The 18,562-nt window shown below is 53.5% G+C and overlaps 2 protein-coding genes across 6 annotated transcripts in view; one reads left to right on the top strand and one right to left on the bottom strand.

Annotated features, from left to right (window-relative positions):
- Window positions 1-4,282, top strand: part of Tmem120b (transmembrane protein 120B) — a 45,207-nt gene extending 40,925 nt beyond the window's left edge. For all 5 annotated transcript variants that reach the window (XM_020163684.2, XM_074061251.1, XM_074061249.1 and 2 more), the window contains one exon: window positions 279-4,282. In XM_020163684.2, coding sequence (XP_020019273.1) covers window positions 279-392 — 114 coding nt within the window. In that variant the 3' untranslated portion in view covers window positions 393-4,282. The remainder of the gene's footprint in view (window positions 1-278) is intronic.
- On the bottom strand, window positions 1,453-13,128 carry Rhof (ras homolog family member F, filopodia associated). Its single transcript, XM_020163685.2, has 5 exons — window positions 12,927-13,128; window positions 12,550-12,637; window positions 5,036-5,145; window positions 4,816-4,950; window positions 1,453-3,337 (listed from the first exon to the last, which is right to left on the bottom strand). Exons 1-5 carry the CDS (start codon window positions 13,062-13,064, stop codon window positions 3,173-3,175), a joined length of 636 nt encoding a protein of 211 aa, XP_020019274.2. The 5' UTR covers window positions 13,065-13,128; the 3' UTR covers window positions 1,453-3,172.
- Window positions 13,129-18,562: the final 5,434 nt, after the last annotated feature.

The raw sequence follows: 18,562 nt of genomic DNA on the forward strand, positions 1-18,562 counted from the left end.
GGAGGAAATTCAGGAGGCCAGGGAGGCCCTCAGGGTCTATGAGCCGAGGAGGTTCACCCCACCAGATGCTCTCCTAGGACCCTGCCTGACCCTGGGTCCCTCCATTCCATTTGCCCACTTCTACCTTCTGCTGGCCATCCCTGTAGCTTTGTTGGGTTCCTGGGGTAAGGAGGAGGGCAGGCTCTTCAATGGCAGTTGAGCTGACCTCTCCCTCCTGTCCTGTCTACCCTGTGTCCTCTGCGTGGGCACAACTGGCACTGTGTCTCGGGATCCCCCAGGTGTTCGTGCTGGCGCTCACCTTCCTGGTCCTCTTCCTTGGCAATTTCCTGACCACACTCAAAGTTGTACATGCCAAACTCCAGAAGAACAGAAACAAGACAAAGCAGCCGTGAACCTCAGGACTTTTGAGACTGCTGGGGATTCCAGTCAGCACCCCAACTGCTGGTCACCGGTGTCCACGGGCAGCATCATCTCAGGGGCCAGCGGTATCGCTGGGAGAAGGGCTGAGGCCCTGGTCCCCAGGCACGAGGAATGTGAAGCCCACCTGTGCGCACAGTGTTAACTCATCCTAGCCTATTTATGATGTTATTTAATGCTGGGTCCTTCCAGCTTCCCTGGAAACTGAGGCCTTCCCTGCTGCTCTTGGTAATGACCAAGTCTTGGTCAGTCTTCCAGGGAGAGGCCGAAAGCCTCAGGGAGCCCCTCTGTCCTCACTCCCATCATTTGAACCCCTCAGTGGGGTTTGGATGTGCCTCCAGGGTTGGACTTATACTGACCTGCTACTTACTATGTCCCAGGGGTGAGGTGGAATGAAACCACATCTTGTGGAGCCCCCTTCCCTGGGTCACCGCCTCTTCTGTAAGCCCCTCCATGGTCCCCACCCTCTGTGGCTGGGGCTTATTTAAGTTCTCAGAGAACCACTGCCTGTCTCTGCCTCATGCTTTGTGCTTTCCTGAGTCACCATGAAGAAGGTGGCCCTGAGGTAGCGGGGTTTTAAGGAGGACCACCACCAGAGGGCACCCCAGCCTCTTGACTGTTTGGCTGGTGTTGATACTGAAAGTTCTAGTGGGCTCTTGAGGGTTTCCTGACTGCCACCCTTCAGTCCCTCCTTCCCAAACTTGCTGTGAGTCGTCAGGGAGTAGGACCCAGACCTCCCAGTGCTGACTGGGACTTAAGCCATCTAGAGGTTGCCCACTCCCCACCTCTCTCCACTTCAGAGGTTCTGGACCATGAGGGAAGGAGGGCTAGCCTGAACAGGCTTACCACAGGGGAGACACCCTGTGAGGCCAGGGCAGGTGTGCTGGTCACCCAGCCAGCTCCAGGTTCTCAGGTGGGGAGGACAGAGGAACCCCTTTCCACCTACGGACTTCAGCTACCCTTAACTATATCCCTGCAGATCCATGAAGAAAAGACTTCACAGCTGGTACCCAACATGAAGATCCACAGACATGCTTGGCTCTCAAGGGTTTTAAATTCTTTAGTTACATTTTGAAAATAATATTTCCCTTCCCTCACAGTGAGATTCCACATAAGAACACAGGTTTCAACTTTCCCTAAAACCCCAGAAGACCTGGCAACATTCCCACAGTTGGGCAAGACAGGGCACCTGTTCTCCAATTTGGCACCCACCCCCTTGTCCCTTCCCTGCTTCCCTCACTGGGTCGTCCACCCTTGAGTCTCCTGTTCTGCCCTTTGCAAGCACCTGAGTTTTGCCCCAGATTAGGACTCAGCAGACATTTTCTATCAACGGCCAGGTGGCAAATACGTGGGCTATGTGGTGCCATGGCGAGTACACCAGTCCAGAGCTGCAAAACAAAAGCAAGGCCATGTTCCAGTAAAACTCAGTTTACAAAACAGGGGCCAGACGTCATCCCCAGGCTGTGGTTTGCTGACCTCTGCCCTTTATCATCACTTGTCCATGTGGTCTCAGGTTCTGTGAGAACAAGAGGTCCTTGGTTGATACCCCCCCCCGGGGGACAACAGAGCCTTAGGGAGCCTGGGGAGGGGGTTTAGAAGTCTCTTTCCCTGGCAACTTGGGCTTAGCAGTGGGCAAAGGGGCTGAGGAGATGGTACTGGAAGGCCGGGGGCCAGCCATCTCCTCAGCTTACCCCAGAACCAGCAGTTCTCTCGTGGGTATTAGCCACTGCAGCACTTGTTTGAAAAGTCCTGGACCCCCAATTCTATATGTTCCAGAAAAAAGTTTAGGGTTCAGGAATCTGGCGGTCAGTGACACGGCAGTCTGTGGGCCACTTTTGAGAAATTGCCTCGTGTGCTGGGGGTTGAGCATGTCAGTTCTGAAAGGAGGACAGGATGGGCCTGAGCTCCACATCAGGGCAGAAGCAGTCTGTGACAGGCAGAATGTGGAGAGCTTGACCATTTAAATGGCCTAATCCTATCCCTTTGAAGATGGGGAAACAGGTCCCCAGAGAGCTGGTGGCACTCTCTATCCCAAGTCTCAGATGTGTATTCAGAGGTGAGACCCTGAGTGGGCATCACATGGGTGCCCCAGGGCACACTTAGACCTTTTCAGAGACCGATTCTTCTCCCCCAGGCACATGGGCCCAAGTCAGAAAAAGATGGTGACCAAGCTGTGGCTGAGGTCCTCCGTGTGGGACAGAGGAATGGGGAGGGGCTGGTACCGGTCCCATGTCCGGGCTGTTGCCTGTGTTCTCTAGATAGGGCCCATCCATGGTGGCCCCTGAGTTCCCCGGGGAAAGAAGGAAGAGGCTGGAGGATGCAGCTGCGCCTATCTCAGGAGCCCAGGGAGGCAGTGACACAGGAGCAGTGGGCTTGGGGCACCACGTGGACCACTGCCAAGTCCACATTTGCCCATATTCCCATTGTAGTTCTAAGTTTCAAGTACACATTGGATTTGCAAAGTGAGACACACATGGCTGGGGGTTGGGGGAGCTGGGACAAGGGCCCTCCAGAATCCCATTTGGGCATAAATGCTGGTTCCAGGGTGGAAGGAGATGGATCTGGCAGCCTCATTCACTGCACTCCAGGGTTCGCCCAAAGGTGAGTTCATGAAAAAGGAGAGTTCCAGACTGTTCTACAATTCTGTCTCCAGACACAGGTGATGCAGAGCTGGGGATGGGGTGGGATCTCAGGAATGGTCTGGGCCTGGTTCCCAAGTCCTGTCAGTCTTGTCTCAGGGCTGCCTGCCCTGGGGTCACACCAGCAGGCAGTACCGCTGTTTCTTCTGCCGATCTCCTTTCTTCAGAGCTCTGAGAGCCACTTTGGCAGCTTCTCGGAAGACGTCCTCCACGTTTTCTCGAAACTTGGCAGAACATTCCAGGTAGAGTGCAGCTTGGATTTGTTCACAGGCACTCAAGCCCTAGATGGGGGAAGAGAAAGCATTAGATGAGGGGCCTGCAGTGGGGAAGTCCTGGAGCCTCCTGACACCTCCTTAGGGCTTGAGGGCTTTGGAGGTGGCTTTGGGGGCTCTCCAGAGATGAAGAAGACTTGGATGGGCACCCCTGTCCCTTCTCCATTCCAGTGCTGGCTCTCTCTAGTGTAAGGTTGGTATTTCCATAGCTGGCTGCACCCTGGTTTCTGGGAGAAGCCCGCCCCATGCTTGTCCCCACCTGTCCTCTCTCCAGCTCTGAGAACTGGGGCTGGGTTGTGTCTCTCGGGCCAATGAGAAGAGCTGGAGGGCCTCAAGACAGAAAGGACCTCTATACACTCCTCCCTTCTCTGATGACACACTTTGGACCACTGAGTTTGCTAGTAGCGGTTTTCTTTTTTTAAAAAAACTTTATTTTTAATATGAATTTACTATTATTAATGCTTATTCCTTTTTATTAAATTTCTCTTTTTGGTAATACTGGGGTTTTGAATGCAGGGCTTTGCACTTTCTAAGCAGGTGCTCTCCCCCTTCAGCCATGCCTTACTTAGCTCTTTATGCTTGAATTATTTTTCAAATAGAGTCTCAAGTTTTTGCTTGGGCCAGCCTGAACTCTGATCCTCCTGGTTTATGCCTCCCACGTAGCTAGAATGACAAGTGTGTGCCACCACGCCCAGCTCATTGGTTGAGATGAAGTCTTGCTAACTTTTTGCCCAGGCTAGCCTTGAACCATTATCCTCCCAGTTTCTGCCTCCTGAGTAGCTGGAATTACAGGTGCAAACCACCGCACCAGATTTTTTTGTTATGTTTTTGACACAAGGTCACATTATAAGCCCAGGCTGGTCTTGAACTCTTGATCTTCCACCTCAGCCTCCTGAGTACTAGGATTACCGGTGTTTGCCATCTCGCCTGTATTAAAGTTTCTTTATTAATTTATGTATGTGTATGTGTTCTCTTTTCTTCTATGTATTCTCCCATGCCTCACCTAAAAGCTAAAGGGTCTGGATTTTACCCATGACCCTTGGGGACAGTGGATGCCTACTTTGAAGTAAGGGCCAACATTCTAGTGCCCCTGGGCAGACTGAACAGATGGCTGTTGATAGTGCAGATTTGGGAACCTGAGTGACTAGGACTCAGATCCTGTCTCCACTTCAAGTTTGCTGTGTAACTCTGGGCAAGCTGCTTAACCTAGCTGGGCCTCAATTTTCCCCCACAAACTGGGGGGGTTGTTAACGGTACCTGTGTTAGAGGCATACGGATTCAACGAGCTAAGTACTGGAAAGCACTCAGATCCATGGGGTGGAGGAAGGGGTGTGGACTTAGTAGTTTTAAATTATTCTTAGGGTCCTGCTTGCTTCAGCTCCTGGAAAGGCTGCTAAGACACCCCAGTTGCAGAAGACAAAGGCCTGGGAGGTTTCTGGCATGGCTGTGCCTGGGGACTGGTAGGTGAGGCCTGGGGCCTGGCCTACCTGCATGTAGGTGATGGGTTCCTGCTGTACCGCCCGGAGCTTCCGCAGCTGCTCCTTGTCCTTCCTCAGGTCTGTCTTGCAGCCAATGAGCACCATGGGGGTCCCGCGGCAGAAATGTGTGACTTCAGGGAACCACTGTGGGGGGAGGAGTCAGGGCATCAGTGCTAGGGCTGCCCTAGCTCTGCGGCCCCCACGCCAGAGGCAGGCAGGGGGAGCTCACCTTGATGAGGACGTTGTCGTAGCTGGTGGGGTTCATGACGTCGTAGCAGATGAGCACGAGGTGGGTGTTCTGGTAGGAGAGGGGCCGCAATCGGTCATAGTCTTCCTGCCCTGAAACCAGAAGAGGGTCAGAGAGATGCATGCACTTGTCCACCTGGGCACTCTCTGGGCTCTGATGGGCTGGGTGGCCTCTAGGCCTCAGTTTCTTATCTATAAAACAGGGGAGGGGCAGCCCATAATAGATTACACGAGAACAAACCCATGCAGAGCCTAGAGCTGGGCTGATTACAGGGTAAGAGCAGGAAACTGCTAGCAGTTCTGTCAACGGTGATGTGCCCCCCTGCCTGCCCCTAGATCTGGGGGCTGGGCAACCGTGGGTGTCCAGAATGCGTGCTGGGCTCTGGCCAGCCTCCTGGATTCTGGTGGGACAGCAGGGAGTAAAGAGCATGGCAGCACCCCACAGCATCTGTCCACTCAGCTGCATATCAGTCCTACCTGGGGACAGTGAAGCAATCTGATGTCTGTCCTTCTCAGACCCCAACCCGATCAGAGTCTAGAGACTAGGCCCATGGCTGGGTTCTTCTGCTTTCTAAAGTTTTTTTTTTCCCCTTTGGGCGGGGGAAGTAACCTTGTATGTTGACAGTTTCAAACTTAGAGAAAAATTGCTGCAGAGTAGAGAGAGCTCCAGCACTCAGATCCAGTGTTTACATTTCACCCACTTGCTTTATCTGTATATAAACACTGTCTCTAAAGCTGAGAGGGAGTTCCTTACCTACTAAGGTGGTGTGTCAAACCCAGGAAGCCAGCTACCCTGTCCTCTGACCCCGCCACAGGCCTATTCAGATTTCACTCATTTCACCAATGGTGTCCTTTGGGTGAGGGGCAGGCCAGGATTACACTGGTGTTTAGTTATTATGCTCTGGTATTTTTTTTAACTCCTGCAGTGAGAATGGAGTCAGGCTCATTTACGACCCCAGCCACCTCTGCAGAAAGGCTCCAGGATGTTCTTCCATTGAACGCTGAGCAAGGAACACAGAGGCCCAGGAACTCCCACCCCACCTTGTCCCCTCACTGCTGGAGGTGCCCAGGTGGCACCAGCCTGCGTTCCACAGCTGCCTTACCAATGTCACATCCTGCTCCTGACCCTCCTTGTCCCCACTGATGCAAGGCACAGCTATCCTCTCTCTCTGGCTGTCCCCCTCAACCCAGAGACCCTGAAAGTCCTCAGTCAGCTCCACCACAGCACAGTGCTCAAGCTCACAGGCACTAGAGGCAGATAAGACATGAGTTCAATTCCCAGCTCTGCCTCTTACTTGCTACAGTGACCTTGATTTACAAAGAGCACTTAAGGAAGCCTGTGTTCCCACCATGGAACATGGACATCTTAATAAAACCTACCTTGTGGGCTGTCACCAACCAATGCCCCAAACACATGGGGCCATCATTATGGTGGTGGCTGGAGGAAGAGGACTATCCACGGTGTCCTTCCAACAGTAAGGAAGGGGTGGGGGCTCAGACCCCTCCATCCTCCTCACCACAAAGCTGTGGAGACACTCTGAGACTGGCCCAGCATGTTCCCACATGTCCCCAAATGGTCCCCTCTCCTAACCTCTGTCCATGTCTTTCTGGCTTGTACTGTCCAATAGGGCCGCCACCAGCCCCTTGAGGCACTAACTACATTTCAACTGGCATACAGGGTCGGTGGCCACCCTAGTGGGCAGCTCAGGTATATGGCATGCCCAACACTGCAGAAAGTCCCATGGACAGTGAAGCTCTGTCAATTGCTTGCCAATCAAAACCTGGTCAGCTTCTTGTGCCACCTCTTCTCTGGTCTCCTACAGCATCTTCAATGAGTCTATTCTGCACATGGCTGCTGGACAGCTCCTAAAACACCAGTCAGTTCTGCCCCATCTCTAGTGAAAACACTCGCAATGACTCCCTGTGGCCTTCTGTATAAAGTCCAAACATCTCGTGGTCCACAAGCCTGGTGCCCACCCCTTACTCACTGCAGTCCAGCCAAAGCTGTCACTCAACTGTTTCTCAACTCACCAATCCCTTGTGCCTCTCAGAGCCTTTGCACCTGCTATTCCCCAGCCCTGGAATATTGTCCCCTCATTTCTTTCTCTTTTTCCCCCCCTCTATTTTCTTCATTGCATTTTATTCTTAAATATTCAGTTATATCATTGTCTTTCCCAGGATAACTGCTTTTTCTCTACTTCTACCTTCATAATAATACACCTTATACTTTGTTGGTCTTTTAGAGGACTTTTGTCCTGTAGGCAGTTCATACCATGAGGGTTGGGACCATGTCTATCCTTGAAAAGAATTCCTGGCACCTGCTAGATCCAGGAAATATTGGCTAATCGTTGTCTTGCAGTGGATCAACTCCTGTCAAACGCAGCAGAGATGTGCCACTGGTTTTGCAATTTTGGGTTGTGGTGACATTAGGAGGAGTGATCTCAGTGGATGTAGTGAGTCGGGATGGAGGAAGTCTCACCACGAGAGCTGGGAGCAATCACAGCCAGCCAGCTCAGGAGGGGCCTCTGCTCTTGCTGTTCCCTTTTCCAGAAAGTTCTTCTGACAGGTCACAGCATGGTTTGCTCCTTCCTTTGCTCAGGTCTTTGCAGTAATGTTACCTCCTGAAGCAACACCCTCCTAGGTGTCCTGTTCATGACTGTGGCTTTCTTTTGCTTCAGGGCACATCTCGCTACTTGACGTCACAGTATTTTCTTGGTTTTGGTTTCTCTCCTCCAAGGGAGAAGAGGGCCACCTCCGTACTGCTCCCCACTGTGCTCCCTGTAACCCAGGTGAGTTCAATAAGTGTTTGGCGAGCACAGGAACAAGCGAGTGAGAGGAGGAATAAAGTGTAACCAGCTCTCTGCCCTTCAGCCCTTGCTCACCCGGGCATTTCACTTCCTGACCTGTGCTCATTCAAGCAGCTGCCTGTGACTGCGCTGGCCAGGGAAAGTTCTTCCTGTTGAGAGCCCAAGTGGCTGAGCCTGGCCTCTGTCAAGGTCATAGGCACCCTGTGAGTTGGCGCACCAGGTCAGTCCCCAATAACAAGGTCAGCTGTCTGCCAGGCCAGTCTAAAAACACCAGTTCTCCCAGTAGGCTTTCCTCATTAGGAATGAACCCCCTGCCCTCAGTTTCTTCATGTGTGAAATGGAGCTGTGAAAAGCAGGTGAGTAATTATAAAGATGACCAGTAAGAACAGTATCCATTCCTGAAGACTTATCCTGCTCAAAGCCCTTCATCTGCATGAACTCGCCATTCCATACAACGACCCTCCAGGGGAGGCACTTCTGTCATCTCCATTTTACTGATGGAGAAACCAAAGCACAGAGAGCTGAAGCAACTTACGCAAGGTCACACAGCCAAGGGGAAGCTTTGCAAACGGCAGTGGATGATCAGGATGCTTTTCCTTCAGCCTACCCCAGAAAGTAGGGAATGATGCTCACCCTACACACCCTACCCTTGACCAGGTGAGAGAAAAATAACTGCAAACACAGGTATTTCAAGAAAGAGGGCCTCTGGGAAGGGATGGGTGGCCAGCCCAGATCCCCAGGTCTTCCTCCAGGTTACCTTCCTGGCTTGATCTCACTCAGCTCAGCTTTCCCTTGATTCAGTGTGGGCCTCTTACAGGGACCAGGCTGTGGACTTCAGGTACTACTGCACCATGGCTCCTTGGGAGCACTGGAGGGTTCTGGATATCCTCTTCCCTGTGAGTCAGGAGCAGCAGAGTCCACTCGGACATACATTCTGGGACCTTGGCATCTTTCTTTCTGGGCCTCAGTTTCTTTATCTGGGAAAGGGAGTGATGATCGTGCCCTGATTTGGGAAGTAAAAGGACTTTGGAGCTGGGCTGGAGGTGTGGCTCAAGCAGTAGAGTGCTTGCCTAGCAAGCACAAAGCCTTAAGTTCAAACCCCAGTAATACCAAAAAAAAAAAAAGGGACTTTGGAGCTGGGCAAGGCTGGGCAGAGCTGAGAGACTGCTAATGCAGTTACTACTGAAACAGAAACTTCCAAGGGAAGTTAATAGCTTGGGTGGGGTTGGAATCCAGGAGTCTTAGGATCCACAAGCTTTGCGGGGCCTCCTGGCCACCAGGTAACACTATTTACCTTCCTTTTTTTGCCTACAAAGATGCCAAGATTTACAGAGCCCAGTCACCCACCCACAGTCACACAGGCTGCTGCCCAGCCTCCATGATGGGCTTCCGATGTTCTAAAAGCCCCAGGGTTCCATGCAAAAGGATGTACTTGCTTCTGGTGAGGAAAGGTCTCTGGGCCTGGCCTTTCTTGAAGTCACCCATCTTCTTGCACTGGGCGGTGCTGTGGGCGGGCGGAAGTAAGACTCTAACCTCACCCTGGGTATTTCCTTTGTGGGATATGGTTTTGCCGTGGCAGTCCTCTCTGAGGACAGGGGTCCCTAAGGCCTGGAGGTGAGTTGAGGAGAGAGGAGTGTCATCGAGCCACAGTGGTCCCCACATTTGCTAGAGGCACACAAAGGTGGTTCCCAGCTCTAGTGGGGGCGCTGGTCGGGGAAGGAGTGCAGGCAGCATGAGAAGGGGAAGCTGCCAGAGGAGGAACCCACTTTTACTGTCTCTGCTAGGGCCCACCCACCTGTTTCCTCCCCAGAGACAGGGGAGTCCAGGCAGCTCCAGATCTAGAGCAGAGGCCACCTCAGCTTGCCTGAGGCTTTCAGGGCCCATGACACCCCTTTTGTCTCTGACCCCTTGTCTTAGCAACTCCGGGGGCCTCTCTTTTCCTACTGTTCCCATCTCACGACTTTGCACCCCTCATGTCCCAAATGAGCTGGCTCTAGCTGGTGTCCTAACAGCCCCCTCGCCCCACCGCCCCTCTGTTCAGGAACCTTTGGGCCCCACCACAGCTTCCTGTCTCTGAGGATGTTGGGGTACAGACGATGCTGCTGAGCCAATGGGTGCTTGGCCCCTGCCCTCCCTCCACCTCTGAGCACTGAGCACTCGTCAGACCGCTGTGGTGGCTGTAACTGCTTCCGTGGGATGGAGACAAGCAGTCAGACTGGCCTTGCACGCAGCCCTGTGGGCAAGGTCCTAACACCACCCGCGGCCATCACTTGGTCCTAGATGTGGAGAAATTTAGCCTCCAGGACCCCTCCTGTCCCAAAGCTCTGATCACCACTGACTGGGAAGATGTTCCCCTCCCCACTGGGTCTAGCCCATGAGGTTCTAGAACTTTCTACAGCATTTACTTGACCCATTTCTAGCTCAGCCACTGCCCTCACCCCTTTAGCCTCCACCTTTCTTTGTGGTCACTGACCATCCTTTTCTGCCACATTCTCCTGATCTCCATCCACCCATGGTTAGAGCTGAATTATCTTCTGGGTGAAGCCCTGTTCATTCACTCCAGTCTCTCCTAGAAGAGGAATCACCCGGTCTCACCAACAGGTTACTCACCGACCAGGGAATTTCCTCCTGCTGCAGGGCTTCCCCCAGCCACAGTGGACACCCTTGAGGGAGCAGCTAGATCGTTCCTCCTGACTATCCCTCCTTCGTCCACCCTGCCTGTTGACCATGAGGCTACCTGTGTCCCTAGGGACTCCCAGCGCTGCTTTTCTGCTGGTCAGAAGAGAGAGATGGCCAGGAAAGATGATTGTCCTCTCTGCAACAGGAGCTGGGGGCCAGCACAGAGCTCTGCAGGTCCTGTGTCCTCAAGGACAACCACTACCTACTCCTCTATCATCAATGCAGGGGCCTGGGTCTAAGTGGCAGGAAGGTTTTTTAAAAATCACAATGAGGGTTCAGCTATAGCTTAGTGACAGAGCACTTGCCTAGCATGCACAAGGCCCTGAGTTCAGTTCCCGGCACAGCACATAAGTAAATAGATAAACAAATGAAAAATTTACAATGATAATATATACCCAGACCCTCTGAGAGCTAGCCTCTTGTGCTATGTGTTATACAAATTAATCTGGTTTAATCCTCATGACTATTTTAGCCCTGATACAGATGAGGACACTGAGGTCTAGATGTCTCCAGTGATACACATCCAGCATCAAAGCCCAAGTCTGACTCCAGAGCAGGTGGTGGGAAGCTAAGATTGGGCCCATCACTGCACAGTGGTTACAAAATTCTGATGACAACCACTGGGAGTCCCTCCATCCCTTCCTGGGCTCTTGGCACAAACTTTTTCTCCAAGTGGCTTTCCAGAAGCCTACATGACAACGTACTCTGACACGATCGCTGACCATCTTTCTCAGGATGAAGCCAGGAAGTGCAGAAATGGTCTCTGCTCTCAGTCTGCCAGGGAAGGTTGCTGTAAACAAGGAATCCCACCGAGACCTGACAGGAGAGGCTGCTGACAGAGGGAGGAGGAAAGAGCAGACACCTTGTCCTCTCTGGGGCTGTGGGTGGCTGCACTTCTGCCCCATCAGCGCATCTTCCAAAGTGGGGTTAATGACCTTGGCTCCTCCTGGCTCCTGGATAAGACGTGTGAAAGCAAAAGTGTCCCAAACAGACATTTACTACCCTATTGGCCACGCCCTAGGAACTTCTCTGAGGCCTCTGGCTTTCCCAGCTCACCTGAGGCTGGAGGCAGGGCTCTACCCTAGGCCCTCATCCAAAAGGGGGATCCTCAGAGGCCACTGGAGGGGTGGATAACTCCCTGGCCAAGGCAAAAATGTAGGAGAGGTCTGGAGTGGGTACAGCCCCTTTTCTGGTCCTCTCCAGAAGGGATGTCTGGATTATGGCTCCATCCAAAGTCAGTCAGAGACTTCATCTTACAGGCACAGGCTGGGCTGGCAGGGAAAGCTATCTGTGACGTGATTCCACTCAGGTCACTAAACACTGAGTCACCGAGCTGGGTGAGGCTCTACCTGGTCATTCCAACCTTTGTCCCCCAATGCTGAGAGGGAGTCAGGGTCTTCCTATGGACCATGTTTCTTCCACCCCCACAACACAACTCATGACTCACACAATTACACAAATCCTCCCTGTGAGGAGCTGTGTGTGTGGCAGGTTCCTTCCTCAGTTCATTTTCTAAAGTTGTCTTGTTTCCCCCTTGGAAACCAGGAAAGCACAAAACCAACTGTAGCTACAGAATCCCAGAAGCTGGAGGAGGCACAAAACTCACACCCACAGGACCTTGGAGTCCTAGGACGCAGAACTGCCAGCCACAGAATCCTGGAGCCCCAGCATCTCAAGCACCTCAGGATCCAGAAACACAGCCTACGCAATCCTACTAGCTCCAGGGGACTCAAATTAGAGACCACTCTGCAACCATGGGAGGCAGACATGCAGCCCACGTTTTGTAGAACCACAGGAGAGGAACAAGCCTGGGGAAGGGTACAGAGGCTGGGACAGTGGTCCAGGAATTCACCCCTCCATTCAAATCACCTCCACTTACAGTTGGGTCCTCTCAGACTCCAGGGCTTCCCTGCCTCCTGGGAAGAGGCTGTCTGTGGGGATGCCCTAGTGTAGTGTGAGGGGGGACCCTTGGGACTGAGCACCGGGACCCTCAGTGCGCAGACTCACTCACCGGCTGTGTCATAGAGATTCAGGGTCACCTCCTTGCTCCCCACTGTCACGCTGGCCGTGTACTTCTCAAATACCGACGGAGCATAGTGCTATGGGAGAGGGTCAGATTGGTTTTTGAGGACAGCGGTGGAGGCATGGGGTCCACTGCCCAAAACCTTAACTACATCTGGCTCAGCCCCCATCCCCCGCGCCCCTGCAACTCTCAGGACTCTGGAATTCCCGAGGGGAAGCCCCGGGGTGGCGGCGTGCTTAGGGTGCCAGGGACCTCAGGATCCAGCAAGGCGCGCGGGTTGAGGGACATCTCCGGCCCCCTGGGGTCCCAAGTCATCCGCGCACCCCCCCCCATCCTATCCCCTCCGGTCCACTGGTGGGCCTCACCTCAGGAAAGGATCCCTGGCTGTACACCATGAGCAGCGATGTCTTGCCGCAGCCGCCGTCACCCACGATCACGATCTTCAGCTCCTTCCTCCCTGTGCCAGGGGCGGCGGTTTGGGCCGGGGCCCCCGGGGCGTCCATCGCCCGGTGCCGGCAGCACTGGAGGCTGCGCGCCGGGTACAGCCAGGCTGAGCAATTGGGCGGGGGCGGGGCTGCGGGGCGGGGCTGGAGAAGCCCCTCCCCGGTGGTGCGGGAGCCACCTCCACCAGGCAGGCTCCCGGGCCCACCTCCTAGCTTCAGTTCCTTTCTACTAGGTCGGGGACCTGGATGTGCACCTCTCATTCCCAGGGAAACTGAGGCAGCTGAGGGAAGGGGTGCTCAGCCTCAAGCGCAGCTCTCAATCCCATCTCCATCCTGCGCGTCACTGCGCGCCCCCCCACCCCCGCCGCGGACAAGACTGTGTTGATGCCACTGCTCCACTCGGGAGCTCCAGGCTGGCACGGCTCCGCCTTCTGGCGGAGACCCTCTGATTGGCCGACTCGGCCCCCCAACCCTCTGGAGAGGGAATCCTTGCTTGGCAGACTGCATCCCAGCACCTGGGTTCGAGGAGCCAGTTCTCAAGTTCTGAGGCAAGCCCCCCACCAGTTTGTCCCACCAGCTATGTAGCTTGGCGCAAGTCGGCCTGTGGCTCAGTTTCCCCGTAGGGTGGATGTAGCTGCGGTGGTTTTCAGGAAGATGCTGGGACAGAGGTCGTGCTTGCCCACCTAGGTTGACCACGGCCCTCAGAGCGTCTGTGGGTGTGCGCAGGCTAACAGTGCGGTTCCGCTTACCTACTCCCCCCACTGCCCTAGGACCGCATCGCGGACAGGTGACTCCCTCTGCTGGACAGCCGCAATGAGCCGCCTCCGCTCAAACCGCGTGAGCAATCCACTCCTTCCAACAAGGGGCCAGAGACGCGAATCTAGCAAGACACTGCTGGGGACGGGGTAGGCCTTGGAGCTAGTTGAGATCAGCCGGGTCCCCTTCCGTGTAGTTTGGAGAGATTGAAAACCGTACCCCCACCAAGAAATGTAATGAAGTGTTCTCTCTTCAACCGACTTCATGTATTTCCTCCCAGGAAATTCTCTCACCCCTCATCAAACAGCTGTGGGGTGAGATCACTGTTCTCCTGGGCTGTGTCATCTACTCAAGCCAGGTCAGGGGTGGCAGAAGGATTCTAGGGGTCCAAGCATGGTGTGTGACCTTTCCATCGAGGGTAGGTGAAGCTTGTTTCTAGTAAAACCCTGTCCGCTGCATCATGGGACAAATGACGGTTTCTTCAGAGAGGGGCTGATTTGCCCAGAATCTTCTTGCCTCTGACCCCACAGACTCCCGACTTTCAAGCTTTCAGTAAAGATCAAGTAAATTTCTTTTTGTAGAGCAAATTGCCAACCTGGCAGTTCCATAAATGCCAGGTTATTTCCAGCAAGTGAAGACAAGGCATGGCCACCAGAGGGTAGCATTGACTACCCCTGAAACCCAAAAACAGCAGAGCAGGAAGGGGAGGCCAGGACCCACCCCAAACTCTTAGGTAGAAACACAAACTCTCTCATCACTGGGCAGAAGCTGCACCTTCTGGGTCAAGGGTCCCCCTAGACAAATTGACAGCAACTCATCCATTCCTTTTTTCCAACAGGTTTATTGAGAGGCAATTTGTGTTCAAGTTTGCGAAGTTTTTGAGACCAATTTAGAGACCACAACCAATGGCTCAGAGAAGACTGAGAGTTGCCTGACACTTGAACTAAGCTGTAATGTGTGGAAGCAGGCAGTATACATGGGAGGATGCCCAGCCTGAGCAAATACACTGCAGCTAAAAAACAGTCTTCAAGTTTCTCAGTGGCTGGGGAGTGAGGCAGCCAGACCTGCTGTCAAGGTAACTAGGATTCAATCATGGAGGGCCTGCCTGCTGCCAGGGTGGGGTGGGAAGATCGGAAGGAGGCTCCTCAGTAGGAAAAGAGTCTGCCAAAGTCAGGTTCTAAGCTATTCCAGGGTGACTAGGAAGAAGCCCTTACTGGCTGGTGAGACAGAACTCAGACTATCTCTCAGATGAAGTTGGCAGAGAGGAGGAGACCAGGTCTATACATGTCAGAAGTGAAGGTTCCACCTGGGCGTTGGTGGCTCATGCCTGTAATCCTAACTAATGAGGAGGATCTCAGTTTTAGGTCGGGAAAAATAGTTTTCAAGACTCTATCTCCAAAATAGGCAAAACAAACAAACAAACACACACACACACACACACACACACACACAGTTGGAGGAGTGGCTCAAGTGGTAGAGCTCCTGTCTAGTAAGCATAAGGCCCTGAGTTCAAACCCTAGTACCACACACACAAAAAAAAAGGTCCCCAGAACCCTAAGTAGAGAAAAGGGTCAAGCCAGGGTAGACTGACAGTCCCACAAAAGAGGTTTGGGAGCTTGGGGAGAGGTGAAGATCACTTACCTTTGCTGCTGGCCCCATGCTCTACCCTCTGGCTGCCTCAGGCTTGGGCCTAGCTGGCAGCTACCTCATCGGAAAGAGGCCTGGGGTGGGAATTCACTTGGAGGCTCATGGAAGAAACCCTGGTTTACTACACATGCCCAGAGGGCTCTTGATGCTCCTCAAAATCCTTACCACTTTCTTTACCTCAGAAATGGGGCTACGATCTGTGACAGAGCAAGCCTGCACAAAACTAAAGGGAGGAAGTGAGCAAGAGTGAGTCTTCCAGGCCTGCTTGGCCTAGGCAGAACAGCTGCTACTGGCCCTAGCCTACCCACCCACTCACCCCTGCTTGGCCAGGAGGCTGGCAAAACCCCAACCCCATCCAGCCTGGAGCATGTGTGATTTGGACCCAGCTCCAGTGGTGATGGTGGGACTGGATCTGTAGCTAAAAATACCCAGGAGCCCAGCCAGTTGCTCCAAGCTTCTTCAGAGGTCAGGCCTGCCAGGCCAGGCCAGGAACTGGGCATGCCTGTCATCCTGGAGGCCTGTTCAAGATGGACGTGAGTTGTCACTCTCCTATTCACCAGGAATTCCTGAAAAGTTTTAGGAGGGCAAGAAAGATTCTTTAAGCTGGTTCTTGCCACAGAGAGGCTGGGACACAGAGAGGCCTCTATGAGGTGAGTTCATTTGTGGACTATGTCATTAGTGAGGCCAACAGGGAAACTGAACCCAGGAGAGAAGCAGGGCCTGGTCTAATTCACTCTCAGGGCAAAGTCTGGTCAGTCCAGGGTAGGATGGAGGGGCTGAGGAACATGCTGAGGGGATACTTCCTGGGCTCTGAGGTACCACAAATCAATTATGTAGCCATTCAATGCTGATGGCACTGATAGCAGTGGAAGATAAAGACCCCAGCCTGAGCTGTTCCCTGAGGGCCCAGAGAAAGCAGGTGGCCAGGCCAGGGTGCCTGGGAGTGCAGGGCTGTCCAATCTGCGAGCTGGAGGACTCCCTCCAGGCTTCAGCAGCCCATCAGCACTTACAGGCAGGTGGGGGATGAGCAGGATCCCAGTAACTCCTATTGCTTGAGCCCAGGAGATTGAGACTAGCCTGGGCAACAAGACCAGTCTATTAAAAATATAATTTTAGAAATAGCCTAAAAGATTATTGTCCAACTTCTTCCTCCTGGCTCACGAGGGGAGGAATTTGCCAGAGGGCATAGACCAGTTGGAGAAAGCACTGGGGTGAGCTGACCCCAGATGGTTCTTATCCCCCAATCCAAGCTGCTGTTCTCACCCAGAGTCTAAAAGGTCATATTCCAAGCTAGGCTCCTAGTGGAGGGACCGGAAGAGGCGGGGGCACTGGTGTCTCAGTAGGAAGGCTAGTCCATCCACCTTAGGCCCAGGCCGCCCTTCCGCTGGCGTGGCTCTCTCTCAGCAGGCCGGGAGCAGTCCCGCCCCACACTGGCCGGGTGACTGGTAGGCGGAGCTCCCCTGAGAGCTGAACAACAGCAGCAGACTGCCCTGAGCCTCTCTCTATTCCCCAGGAGGGAATGGGATGGGTGTGAGGACAAAGAAAGGAAAAAGAGGTAAAAGAGCTTAAACAGGGAAGTAGGGAGAGGGTTACTGTCCTAGTTTGGTCCCAGACACCTGTACTTCTCCCTCCAGGAATCATCCGAGAACAGTTTAGCACCTAAGTGCTCCCTGATGTTCTGGGGCTAGTGGAAGTGCTACAGTAGTCCTCCAGGTTATGGCTGGGAGGGGAAGACTTAAATCAGTTATGTAATCATCCTGAGGCAACCGTGGAGGGACATAAAGACCCCAGCCCTAAGGACTCTAATCAAAGGGAAGCAAAACCCTCAGGCTGATCAAAAGGGTTCAAGGAATTCTTCGGAAGATGGAGCAGGAGCTTATCACATTTACTTGGACAAACCGTTCTCATGCTCTCTTTTCTGGGTGGAGAGTCAATACCCACTGTGATGGGGTAGGATGAGAAGGACCAAGGCCAGCTCAGCTGGGACTGGACACTCAGCCAGCCCACCAGGAAGAACAAACAGCACCGTCCTGGTTATTTGCAACCAAACACCTCTTGGGCAGAGATGCCAGCAGACAGCTGGCATGGGAGGGAGCCCAAAATAACCCAGACAGCTGGGGCAAGGGGGAGCTATGGGCCCAGGTTCTGGGCTGGAAGTCAAGACACCTGGAACCCTATCCTGGCTCTGCTAGTGGTAACCTCATGACCTTGGGCCAGTCAATTCTCAGGGCCATGAGTAGGTGGGAGAAGCCCTCTACTGTAAGCCAGACTCTAACTACACTGGAGGAAAAAAAAACAAGCTGACTGCCTTCCCAAAGGAAAACCAGTTTTCTTTCCCCTTTGCCCAGAGGCTCAGCCACGTGCTTCTGGTGGGCTGTCGGGGGAGGAGCCCTGGAGACAGCCCAGCCCCCACCCCCACAGCCACTCCCAGCAAATTCCCAATTCCCAATGGAGGCCAACTAGTGCAGAGCCAGCTAGAGTGGACGGCCCCCTTAATCACACATAATCCTCCCACCACCCTTTCCAGCATGCATCATTATCACTTCAGGGGACACACTTGCCCAAGGTCATCAGCACTGTCCAGAGCTGCCCAACTAGGCGCCTCCCTTGATTAAGCACCAGGATACCTGCAACAGTCCGGGAGGCTTCCCAGGCTCCCCATCCACAGTTCAGCTCTCAAGCTGGGGGTGAGGAGGAAAGGGACAAGACTGATTAGCCTGGGAAGCTGAGGCCCAAATAGGGGAACCACCTGGGCCCAAATGGCTCTAAGTAATCACAGACTAGAGTGCACATGGGCAGGGCGCAGAGATCAAGGGCCACACCATCTCCAGCTGTGGTAATTCTTGGACACCAAGAAGAGGGCAGGCTATAGGAGGTCAGCTCACACTACAAAAATGAGAACAGCCCTAATATGATGGTAACTGCTAGGGACCAAGCCCTGAAACACCCCAGAAGGTCTGGAACGTTGCATCACCTGGGAACTTGTGAGAAATAGAAGTTCTCAGGTTCCATCCACTGACTCAGAAACTCAGGGACTGGAAGTCAGTTTTAATAAGGCCCCCCACCCCACGGGACTCTGATGCTTGCTGAAGTTTCAGAGCCACTGATCTAGCCCATTTGTGGAGATGGGGAAATGGGCTCAGAGACTACACAGC

The sequence above is a fragment of the Castor canadensis genome, chromosome 18 (genome assembly GCF_047511655.1).
Source record: "Castor canadensis chromosome 18, mCasCan1.hap1v2, whole genome shotgun sequence".
In the NCBI taxonomy this organism is placed as follows: Eukaryota; Metazoa; Chordata; class Mammalia; order Rodentia; family Castoridae; genus Castor; species Castor canadensis.

Excerpts from the sequence above, each read along its gene's own strand:
- Rhof (XM_020163685.2), bottom strand. The coding sequence starts at position 13,064 with ATGGACGCCCCGGGGGCCCCGGCCCAAACCGCCGCCCCTGGCACAGGG. Across the intron at positions 12,638-12,926 it reads GCCAGGGATCCTTTCCTGAG|CACTATGCTCCGTCGGTATT; the intron begins GTGAGGCCCACC and ends CCTCTCCCATAG. Across the intron at positions 4,951-5,035 it reads ACGACAACGTCCTCATCAAG|TGGTTCCCTGAAGTCACACA; the intron begins GTGAGCTCCCCC and ends CTCCCCCCACAG.